Consider the following 12,203-nt stretch of genomic DNA (forward strand, 5'->3'; position numbering starts at 1 on the left):
ACCAGCTGCTCACTCACTTCTCTGCCCCAATGTGCACCCAAAGTCTCATCGAGGAGAGGACTTCAGAAAAAAAGGATTTTATTCTTTAAGGCGCGTCTTGGGACGTTGAAGTGGCACAGTTGTCATGTGGAAGCTTTTTCTTATTGTGCGGGTTATGGTTAAAGGCCGGTAAAAAAACTACTTTACATAAATATTACTTTGCTGCAAATGTCTCAGTAAGCTGTATCTCAAAGCGATCTACAACTTTTCCATTGACACTTTGTTCCTCAAGTCAAAAATTAAAAAGTTAGTTAATTAAGCTTGACTGATCAGTCAACCTTGAAGAACGAAAAAATACTGCAGACAAGGCCACGCGACTCTAAACAACCCTCATTTGGTTTCAGACGGCTAGGACACCCCTTGTTTTTTAAAAGCTTGGTTACATTTAGCTGAGACACCAGGTATATACATACAAGGTGTCCCAGCGAAATGTAACGAAGCTTTTGAAAACACTGAAGTGCCTTAGCCCAGTGAGACCAACTCAGGGTTGTTAGCAGTCGCGTGTCCTAGTCTGCAGTATTTTTTTATAAAGCAAACGTAATTAATTAGCAATTGGTAGCGAGGTGCTGGAAGTAGTAAGAGAATATGTCGGCTTAGGGCAGGTAGTGACCTCAGATCCGGATCATGAGAGGGAAATAACTGGAAGAATAAGAATTGGGTGGAAAGCATATGGCAGGTTCTCTCAGATCAGGAATGGTAGTTTACCAATATTCCTCAAGAGAAAAGTATACATCCGCTGTATCTTACCGGTACTCACCTGTGGGGCAGAAACGTGGAGGATAACAAAGAGGGTTCAGCGAGCTATGGAAAGGGAAATGATAGGTGTAACGTTAAGAGATCGGAAGAGGGCGGAGTGGGTGAGAGAACAAACGCGGGTTAATGACATCCTAGTCGAAATCAAGAGGAAGAAATGGGATTCGGCAGAGCATGTAATGCGAAGGCATTACCGTTACCGAAGGAATCACCGAAGATAACCGCTGGTCTTTAAGGGTAACGGAGTGGATTTCAAAAGAAGGCAAACGTAGCAGGGGACGGCAGAAAGTTAGGTGGGCGGATGAGATTAAGTTTGCGGGGATACAGTGGCCGCAACTGGCAAAGGACAGGGTTAATTGGAGAGAGATATGGGAAAGGCCTTTGCCCTGCAGTGGATGTACTCAGGCTGATGATGATGATGAGTAATTAGCAGAGACTAATTAGTTAGCTTTTTAATTATTGCCTTCAGGAAGAAAGTGTCAATGCAGGAATTGTAGATCCCACAGAAAAAAATTCAGGGGGCACTTTGGCTCTCTAAAGTGCTGCAAGGCGAAAGCGTTTCCTGGCGCACTGTTTGTTTTTTTATTCACTTTTTTATTTTGCACATTTCTTATTTTTTATTTGTTTCTCCTTCTCTTATTTTTATTATTTTTATTTTTATTTTCATATGTTATTTTTATTTTGTTTTAATTTTCGTTTATTTTCTTATTTTTATTTTCATGTTATTTTTATTTTGTTATTATTTTGCGTATTTTTATTTTTCCTTTCTTTACTTTATTCCTTTTATTTTATTTATGAAACCCATGCATTCACTAGAAGCGCTTTTATCCATGCGCGAACCTTGAACCTTCGTGGCGGAGTGGTAGCGTCTCCGCTTTAAATGCCAAAGGCCCTGGTTCGATTCCCACCCTCGGCGCAGTTTCTTTTAAGCAGTGACGCCAAAAGGCAGACAAATCTGTTGACACGGCTGCCGACGCGTCTGCTAACGACATTATGAGGCATTAAAGGTTTTCGCCTTAATAACCGGTTTGGGTTTTTGCAACCAAGTACCACTGATACAGCTTCTTTTATTTGCCTTAAAAGAAAGCCCGAAATACAAAAAGAACCCCGTGATAGGGAAGGTGCACTAACTACATACGTGCACCATGCATCAAGAAAAGCATGCTCTGGTGGTGGAGCACGATATTACTGTCGACTGTATTGCACTCTAATAAGGGAGTAGTTACTCATTCACATCCGCCCAAGCGCACCCAAACGGCTGCAAAGTAAAGCTAGACAGCTTCCACAGAAATTTTGTAGATAAAGAAAAATTCGTTCTTGTCCTGGGTTGGAGCCCGGGACCACCGCTTCACCGGAGCAGTCACTTTACTAACTGAGCTAACCGGGAAGAGAAGCATTTGACGGACTCTGTTGCACTCTTTTGCAGGGAACGACGGGTCGCTAACAACCTTCTGGCATCAGTTCCGGCCGTACGAACTCAAGGGTACAAAGGGTTACGATATGTGCTGGTACATGTCACAGGTGAGATTATCTTAAAAGTAAGTTATCGCGTTCTTTTTAACATATCTAGGTTTAGGTTTATGGGGTTTAACGTCCAAAAGTGACTAAGACTATGAGGGACACCGTAGTGAAGGACTCCGGAAATTTCGACCACCTGGGGTTCTTTAACGTGCAGTGACATCGCACAGCACACGGACCTCTAGAATTTCGCCTCCATTGAAATTAGACCGCCGCGGCCGGGATCGAACCCGCGTCTTTCGGGTCAGCCGCCGAGGGCCGTAACCACTGAGCCACGCGTCGAGTTTCTTAACATATCTGTTTAAGCCGTAGTTGTATGAGAAAGTTCACCTGCAGTGAACAGTGTTGTGATCGCTTTCGGTGTAGTACGGAGATACGAAAAACTACCCGCCCCATGAGTTCTTAGACCCGGTCCATACAGGTTGGCCTGAAACAAAATATTTGTGGAGAATGTGGGAGCTCATGATGTAGTACCACGTCTGCTTCGTATCCAACAAACTCGGACAAAAATTTTGAATGTTGGAAAATTGTAACGTACTGTTATGAAAATATTGAAGGTAATGGTCCTCTCTTCCGACGCGTAGCAAAATCTTTCTTGTAGAGTTTTTCTATCGCTTGCAAGGCGCATTTAAGACAGCCATAGAAAACAATGAAGACGCTTTTGACGATCGGAAAAAAAGTTACTAGCAAAGAAAAATGCAAGCCTGTAGGCGGGAGATCCTCGGATATAATAATTGTGTAACGAGGGGTTAGGTCAGCGCTTAGGCGGTGGCGAAACCACGGCGGTGAAACGCAGTCCCTGGTCTGCCACGGTCAGCAGGCTCTCGCTCTGAGCGATGGCAGTGCGGCTAGGCTTATGCCCTTCTTCACAATGGTCTCCGGGAGAAAATCAGCCACCCTGGCGACTGATGGTGCCAACACAACCGGGTCGTAGTACGGCTTGAGTCGTTGGACATGCACAGTCTCGCGACCACGTCGGCAGAGATCGGAAGACTTATGTGAGGGGCTCAGTAATGTTGTTGACTAAGGGTGTGCGCTCCAGGGTGTGGTAGGGGCCGTGGTATTTCGAAAGAAGTTTCTTGGAGAGGCCGGGGCACTGGAGAGGATCCGCAGCCAGATTAGTGAACCAGGTGGGAAAGCCGTTCCAAGCTGACTTCCATCATGGCGGTGCTTTTAGGCGTCCCTGAGTGTCCGCCGTGAGCGACCGTGCAATCTGGCGGCAGTATTCTGCGTGCTGGGCAGCTTCAGGAACAGTTGTACACTCAGAGGAAGCAGGGCGGTAGGGAAGAACGGTGTTGATGGGAGCGGGTGGGTACCTGCCGTAAAGCAGAAAAAATGAGGAGAAACAGGAGGTGGATAGGGTAGCAGTGTTGTAGGCGTACGTAATATGGGGTAGAACGAGGTCCCAGTTCGTGTGGTTGACAGCAACGTGCATGGCCAGCATGTCGCCTAGAATACGATTAAACCGTTCAGTTACACCACTGGACTGTGGATGGTAGGCTGCAGAAGTCCGGTGAATTATACTGCACTCGGCGAGTGTAGCTTTAACGTTGCCAGACAAGAAGGCGCGCCCTCTTTCACTGAGGAGTTCACGAGGAGCACCGTGGCGAAGTATGAAGCGCTGCAAAATGAAGGGCGCCGCATAAAGAGGGGCAATAGTGTAAAAAGTACGTTGCCGTCAGGTCAGAAGCGATGGGCACAAGAACTGAAGAGCACACAGGCAGGTCAGTGTTTTCGGCAACGACAACTTTGGCAGAAGAAGCAGGAGAGCCATCGGTCGACGAGGAACCGCTGAGCACAAAACTCTTTAGCACGAGCACAATCGATGGCTGCGTTATGGTGCTACAGGAAGCCCAACCAAAGATGATTTCATGAGAACAGGTTGGCAGAATAATGAATTCAATTACGTAGAGAGTATTCGGAATAACGACGCGAGCCGTGCACGTCTCCAACGGCGCTGTAGCCAGCACGCTTGTGGTGCGCAGCGAGAATCCAGAAAGCGGGGTCGTCACTTTTCGCAAGGAGGGCAAAAGGTTGCGGCCATGGCAGAAACAGCAGCACCGGTGTCGACAAGCGCCAGAACAGAAACACCCTCTACAGAAATTGCGATCAGATTTGCAGGAGATAAAGGAGGCCTTTGACATTTCGCTGGTGGCGCAGTTCTCGTCTCAGAAACTGCGGCATCTAGTTTTCCTTTCGCGAAAGATCCAGACGCATGGGAGAAAGGGAGCGGCGATGCGGAGGTGAGCTCCGGGTTTAGAAGACAGTGCGATCAGGTGAAAGAGGGCGATTCTGTGGCGGCTCGGCTGCCGTTGAGTATTCACTGGCAGGAGGCCAGTAACCGGCAACTTTGAATGCTGGCACACAACGACGGCAAAGTCGGGGCACGTGGCCAGGCAGTCCGCAAGAGTCACAGACAGGCTAATTCTAACCAGTGCGCCAGGGATTACAGAATTGTAGAAGCGGTCGGAAAAAAGGTGTCAGAGCGTGAGGAACTTGAGGCCCAGGCTCTGGAGGAGTAGCGTAGGCTGGGCGGCAGTTAGGCGGCTTTGGCCGTGAGACTGCGGCCGCGTAGCTCAGGGGATCGGCGATACGTGCGGGCGGCTGTGCTGGTGCGGGCAGAGGGACCGATGGAAGGGCCTCAGCCACTTGTTCGCTAATGACGACAAATGGTGACAGTCGAAGCGACAGTTGGCGTGCAACTCCCTCACACACTATGTTCAATGTGGGCCAATAGTGCCGCATGATCGAGTGCAGCCGACAGGCTGGTAAGCGACTCGACAGGCGCAGCTCGCTGGCGAGTGAGTAGCCTCTGCTTGCGCAGCTCCTTGTAGCTCTGGCAGAGACTAACTTCAGCAACGATGCGGAGATCTTGAGACAGCTGCATCTAAAGGCGTCATCCTCGATGCTTTAAGGAATATGCTTGATCATGTCATCCTCGGTCATCTGGGCGTAGACGAGCGAGTGCAGGCTGACCACATCTTCATTGTAGCGTATGAAGGTCTCACCCCACCGCTGTGAGCGCTCGCGCAAGCGGTGTTCGGCGCGTAGCTTGCGTACAGCAGGACATCCGAACACTTCGGTAACGTTTGCCTTGAAAGCGGCCCACGCAGAGAAAGAAGTCGGCTTCGTGGATTCCAAACCGCAGGTTGGCAATGCCGGCCAGATAAAAGATGTCATTGTTCAACTTGGTGGTGCCGTCCCACTTGTTATATGGGCTCATCCGCCCGTATGTTGTGAGCCAGTCTTCCTCGTCATGATCGTCCGTGCCGTCGAAGAGTGCGAGGTCCAGCTGCCGGAGGAAGCCGGAACAGAGGACTGCTGAGCCCACCTGCACGGATTTGTGGTTGGTGTTTTCGCGCATACCGGGGATCGGTAGCGTGCAGAGTTCCAGGGGGGTACGAGGATAGGAAACCGAACCTCCACCAAATTAACGAGGGCCTAGGTAAGCGCTTAGGCGGCAGCAAAGCCACGGCGACTAAACACAGTCCCTGGTCTGTCAGGGTCAGCAAGCTCTCGCTCTGAGCGATGGCAGTGCGGCTAGGACAATATTCTTCTTCTCCACAATTGTTATATTGAAATTCGCAATATATGAAAAAATTACATTCATAAACTCTTTCCGGTTCAAAGTTGTTGCCCGTTCTCGTTCAAGTTTCCCAGAGTTGCTGTGCATGGTGTGATTTCGACAGCGCTTAAAATGAACCCATGCGCGGGTCAGCAAGCCGAGGCTGAGGAGCTGTTACCGTTGTTTTCTTTTCTGTTGTGGGAACGCAGTGGCTTTCTAGGTTCGTTTTTTCTATTATAGCCCATGTTATTCTTCACAAAAAAAAAAGTACCCAGTCTCTCGTCTTCAGGCGTAATAGATGGAAGTTAACTCGCAGTTTACCTTACTAAAATGGCGCGTTATCTTTACCACTTTCTGGCGATGTTCGTATCCATTTTATTCGTCTGATGTACCGCTTCAGAGCCACATCCAACCATTTTCTTTATCCGTTCGCGAGATTCTGTGGACTTCGTATGTAGAGTACACGTAAGAAATGACAGTGAAATGGAAACTCGTGCTGAAAGGCTCCGTTGTGATGTAATTTTGCTTTTGAACGAGTTATGACCGCTACATAGCAATGAGCGTGGTAGTGGGCAGCATGTCGCGGCAGGTCTGCCATAATTCATTGTTCAGTTGCAAGTGCTCTCAAATCTTTGATGTGTGGCCGTGCAGCTGATACAGGCCCAGGGTATGCGCATTGCCACGGAGCTCTTCCGGCGGAGCAGGAACCATATGGACAAAGGATACGGCCACACCATGGGCGCTCTGTACTGGCACTTGAATGACATGTGGCCCGGAACTACATGGTCATCCATCGGTAAGAGAGTCAGCGACATCACCGAGAGCCTATTTTGGCGAACACCAAACTGTTCTTACCTTAAGCTATGGCATATGGATGTCAGTGGTATCAGCGCAGGAACCTTTGGTACTTATGCACTAGGTACGCCTAAGTCTTGAATGTTGAGAACACAATCCGTTCTTTCTGTAAGAAGTGCTTATTATACAACAGGGAAATGTGCGAAGGGTTATGGTGTTGCGAAATGCCACAAGATATGAAATCCACGTCCACGTGGGTCAAATAGGTTATGATTTTGCTGCAAAGTAAAAATGTTAATGATAGATTAAGAATAGCGACACAGAGAACTGTCACACTGGTGGCAAAAGAGGGGCTGAATTACCTGCAGTCCTCTCATCGATTGAGCCATGAACCACATCTCTGCATGCGGGTCTTGATCTCCGGCGTTAAGTTGAAAACGGCGCCCAGTTTGCAACTCCAGCTCGGTTGTTTCGGTTTGCTCTATGATGACGTGCAAATGGAGAGGCATATGTCCCAGAAAACTGCTTGAGTAGTAATAAGCAGCACCTTTTCTGTGCACTTTTTTATGATATGCTTTGAAGGAATAGATGGGATTCCTGATATATCTGCAGCCAATCCTGGCGGAATGTTACATTGATGGATAAGTGATTTCAGCATATGACCATGTGAACGAATTTGCGTATTCTTAGCTGGCGTCGGTGTCTCAATATTATCGCAGCCAATGTCTACAGCTTTCACCGGCTGAACAGTCGGAACCTTGCCCAGCTGTGTCTTAGCCATAGGGCAGCCATGGGCTGCGGAATGGATTTTCTCGACAGTATGCTGTCAGCGGTAATGTTGGTGTTAGTGCACTTATGGGAATGAGGTCTGATTTGAGGTACAAAACTCTCTATCACACTGACGGAATTACACGTCCCAGAATGGGTTGTGAAAAACGAGCACAAAGTCACAGGAATGACTGAACCTACGAAGCACGCATTCAAAAATGGTTTATTGCGCAGAAACAGGTCACGCACGCTGAATATAGGGTGTTATATCAAAGAAGAAGGAAGCTTAAAGTTATTTTATGCAACGACGTACAGTCGCGGTCAAAAATACACGGCCCACGGCTCCGGCGCAAGGAGCGGCTGCGGGGCCGCTCCGCGGCGCTGCTGTCTCCGTCTGGCGCTCGCTGCGAGGGTGCAAAGAGTGACGACAAAGCTTCGCCCTCACTCTCTCCTGGGCACGTCACTCGACTGATAAATTTCAACTGCGGCGTTCAGCTGTTTCACGGCTGAGCATGGCTAAGCTCAGTACGAAAAGGGGTTCTGCAATTCGTGCTGCGTGTGAATTCCGGCGCTGTGCCAGCGCCTGCTCGACTGTCTCGTTTTCCCGATCTGCAGACCAGCAGCGGGAGGCGCGCATTCGGCAGAGCACGCGGAGCGTGCTGCTGCGAAGTGTCCGAGCTCAGTTTGCATTCCATATTTGCGCGCGCCTCGTGTCCGTGTACGCCGTGCTTCAGTGCCCGGCGCTTGGGAGGTTAGGACACGTTCGTTCAGGCAGTGAGTGACTGAATAAACAAAGAAACGTGAGAGCAGTCCTCCGTCACCGACCCTTGCGGCCTTCACTTGCTGCTACAACTAGACACCGCTTTATAGCCTACTGCATTTCTCTCACCGCGGCAAAAGTTTTCTTTGGGCGGGTGAGTTCAGGAGGTTTATAGATACAAGGCGGCTGGAACTGGCTCAAGACCAAGTAATTGGAAAATTATGGAAGGGACATTTGTTGTACAGTGGGCATAGTCAGGATATACTATGATGGTGGTTTCTGGCCCGAATCACCATCGTTAATTGCGGTTGGTTGTTGAGAAAGCAGCGAAACAATTTAATGTTAATTTACCAACAGTGTTTCACACTCTCTTTTCTTCACCTGATCCCGCATAAAATACACATTCAAATCAGTGAGCAGTAGTGTGTGGCCAGCCCTATGAACAGCTGGAAGCTAAGCGCTCGTTCCTTTAAAATCGTGTGTTCAAAGTTACAAAAAATCAAAGCACGCTCCGGCTGCAATTGAATGTGCTAATACACAACCAGGAACAAAACAGGGCTTCACCGAGTTCACAGACGGGGGCCTTGACGCGACAGTACCTTGTTCTGCCCTAAGCGCTCTAATGCCCGTGCACCACGGCTCGCCATTCATGGGCGCGCAGTACATACGAGAGCGACGCAGTATCGAGGCGGCAACAGTGAACCGCGCGCGCTCCCCTTGAGTACGGCCACGCGGCAACTGAGGCAAAGTGGAGGCGCGCTCCTTCGTACTGACCGTCAGCCGCGAAACAGCTGAATGGCGCACTTGAAGTTCATCAGTCGTTTCACGTGCCCGAAAGAGCGTGAGGGCGAAGTTTTATCGCCACCCGATGCATCCTCGCAGCAAGAGCCCGACGGAGAGAGCAGCGCCACGATGCGGCCCGACAGCCGCTCCTTGCGCCGGAGTAGAGATGTGAAGGCCTGAAAAAAACACTGCAATTTTGGAAAAAAAAACGTTTTTTTTTCGTTTTTTTCAGACGAGGGAAAATGGAAAAAAACATTGAAAATTTCACAATGCAATTTCAAGGGTTTACGATTGCTTGCTTTTAGTTTAGGTTTTTGTTTTTGCTTTGAAAACAATTACAGCGTGCATCTTTGAACGATTGGAGGGCAGTCGTCATCGCCGGTGCAGGTAATGCCTTTTAAAAACCTTCGTGCTACGAGTACGTGGGTTGAATGCCAGGTCACATATAAGATCCAGGCTTGACTTAAAAACACACCAATACTTGAACTCACGGCTGAAGTAGAACAAAACGGCTGCAAATTCTATAGCACTACACACACGGCATAAATAACATAGGCTGCTGTGCACGAAAGCGGTTTTAGCCACATACAAGCCTAGCCTCTTGATTTCCAACATAGCAGCGTACAGAACATCCGCAGGAATTTGGTACAGGACATGGGTCTTCAGCGAAGCACGTGACCCCATCTACCTGGTGGCAAGGCCTTTACCCCAACCAGTCGCTAACTTGTTTGGCTTGCCGACTGCTGCAGATACCACCATCATCCGCCAGCTGCGAACAAACTGGTCACGTTTCGGGAATGTCCATACAAGGATTCGCAACAGGCTTTCAGGGGAACGCGTTCAAAAGCTTGTGTATGTGCAGGCGAGCCTAGCTGTGGACACAGCTTCAATCCATGCTGCTGCGCGTAGTGCCGCATCCAGCGACAGTCATTCTGAGTCCCATATGGAGTGACTTATAGATCAGTTTTCATGTTCCCTTTCTCGGTGCAATAGAACAAGAAGTTCGTTCCACAAATATGATATTTATACCTCCATATTCGCATGAAGTGCAAATCATTATTTATCTTCTCGGTGCAATAGAACCAGAAGTTCGTTTCACAATATGACATCTATAACTGCATATTCGACTGAAATTCGGAGCATTATTATTGATTGCAAAAAAATCTGTTTTGTCATGTTTTGCAAAATTTCCAATTTTTCATGAAAAAAACCCTGAAAAGAACGTTTTTTTTTCACGCCATTCAAATTTTCCTGAAATTTTACATCTCTACGCCGGAGCCGTGGGCCGCGTATTTTTGACCGCGACTGTACCTTCATTAACAAACGAAAGGTCATTATCGCTACGTTCGTATGAAAAGAACCCCTATCCACCGAAAAAATCTTATTTGAGTACGCGCTTTGTCTGTTTAGGGGTTCCTGTGTCTTCGATTCTTGTCGATTCGATTCCCTGTGTCCCTGTCTCTCGCTGCTAGTACGGCGCGTTGTCTCGTAATTATAAGCCACCAACCAAGCTGAGTTCTTGCTCTGTTAGATCCCTCTATCACTCCTCCGACCTAAACAAGGCGACGCTGAAGCAGCGGCAGTCTCTTCGCGCGCTGCGCCAGTCGCATCGTACAGTCGGGGACAAAAGTCTCCGGACCACGGGGTCCGCAAACGAAGTGGATAGCTCTATTAATAGCCGATGGCTGAAGTTTACACTTGTGGAGGTAAAATTCAAAAACCTCCTCTTTCACCTCCACACCTGTAGTCGCTAGCCGGCTACTAATAATAGAGCTATGTGCTTCGTTTGCGGAGCACATGGTCCATAGACTTTTGTCCCCGACTGTACCTCTCTTCATTTCTTTAGCCGCATCCCCTCCCGTACGGCTCGCGCTCTTCTCCTGGCGCAGAGTATGGCGGCAGGTGGAAGATGCTACACTACTTCGCTCGACAGTTCTTCAGCCCTTTGCTGGTGTCGATGGCTATGGAGTGGCAGTACCTGACGGCCTGGATCAAGATATATATCATTAACGACCTGCAGCGCAGCCTGGGGCCAGCCACGCTGTCCGTCAAGTACTACAACTATTCATCCTTCATACCAGTCAAAGAGGACATCATTACGATCGACGATGTGGTAAGCAGTTGATGAGCTGGAATACAGTCGGTGGACGGGCTCGTACCTCACACCTCGAATGACGTGCGCTCCCTCTTCACCCTCGGTTGTTTTTAAGAGCTGACAATTAAACACAAATGCCGCTGAACTGCCCAAAAGCGAAATCAATACCCACTACATTTTTCCATAAGCTGTACACGAGGATCCTTATCGGAGCGTCAGCGAGCGCTGCGGAATCGTAGATCTACAACTTCGAGATTTTTAGGAATGATGTTATTCAGAAACCCTAGGCTCTATTACAGTCCTTGCAATAGAGGCTGCCATGACGACTTTCTTTTCTGGTCAATGCAGCAGTTCACATGAGGGAATATATGAAAATCTTTTTTGAACGATTCCAAGGAGACACGTCAGCTCAGAAGAGTGGATCCAGTTAATTTAAAGATAAGTGTAGAGGTGCAAATCATACTTAAAGCCTAAAAATTTTGCAAGGAAATCGCATAACAAGTTTTTTAGCGACCGCATGTAAATTTGAACGAGCGGTGCTTTTAATACATGATACAGGGTCTGATACAGCAGGTGAAGCGAGTGGACGTGTTCGAGCGTGTACCCTTGTTTTGTCGTTGCGTCGAGGAAACCATGGAGCGAACGTTGGAACAACGCTACGCGGTGAAGCTTTGTAATAAACTGAGTAAATAGCCTACCGAGACATTTGACAGCATGTGGTAATGATGCAATGTCCAGATCGCAAGGGTTCCAATGGCACAAAGCATTTACAAATGGCCGTGCAGACGTTCAGGACCACACAGTCAACTTTACCGTCCGTAACCGTCATCGCCGGGCGCCCGGAGCATTGCTCGTCGTGAACGTCTTCACGGCCATTTGTAAATGCTTTGTGCCACTGGAACACGCAACCTGGACATCAAATCGTTCCCACATGCTCTATTGATCATGTCGACTGACTCGGTAGGTGACTTACTCAGTTTATTGCAAAGCTCCACCGCGTAGCGCTGTTCCAACGTTCGCTCCATGGTTTCCTCAACGCAGCGACGAAACATGGGTACACGTTCGAAGACGTCCACTCGCTTCACCTGCTCGCAGCCAACTTTATAAGCTCGTCGCATTGTGAAGCT

At 48.5% G+C, this 12,203-nt stretch overlaps 1 protein-coding gene across 1 annotated transcript in view; it reads left to right on the forward strand.

Moving 5' to 3' along the window:
• Positions 1–12,203, forward strand: part of LOC149339261 (beta-mannosidase-like) — a 44,432-nt gene that overhangs the window by 23,125 nt on the left and 9,104 nt on the right. Inside the window, exons 13-15 of the mRNA XM_089548019.1 lie at positions 2,219–2,313; positions 6,527–6,671; positions 10,871–11,094. Of these exons, the coding sequence (XP_089404145.1) occupies positions 2,219–2,313; positions 6,527–6,671; positions 10,871–11,094 (464 nt within the window). The remainder of the gene's footprint in view (positions 1–2,218; positions 2,314–6,526; positions 6,672–10,870; positions 11,095–12,203) is intronic.

This window comes from Amblyomma mixtum, chromosome 6, assembly GCF_055824585.1.
Source record: "Amblyomma mixtum isolate Tamu chromosome 6, ASM5582458v1, whole genome shotgun sequence".
NCBI lineage: Eukaryota > Metazoa > Arthropoda > Arachnida > Ixodida > Ixodidae > Amblyomma > Amblyomma mixtum.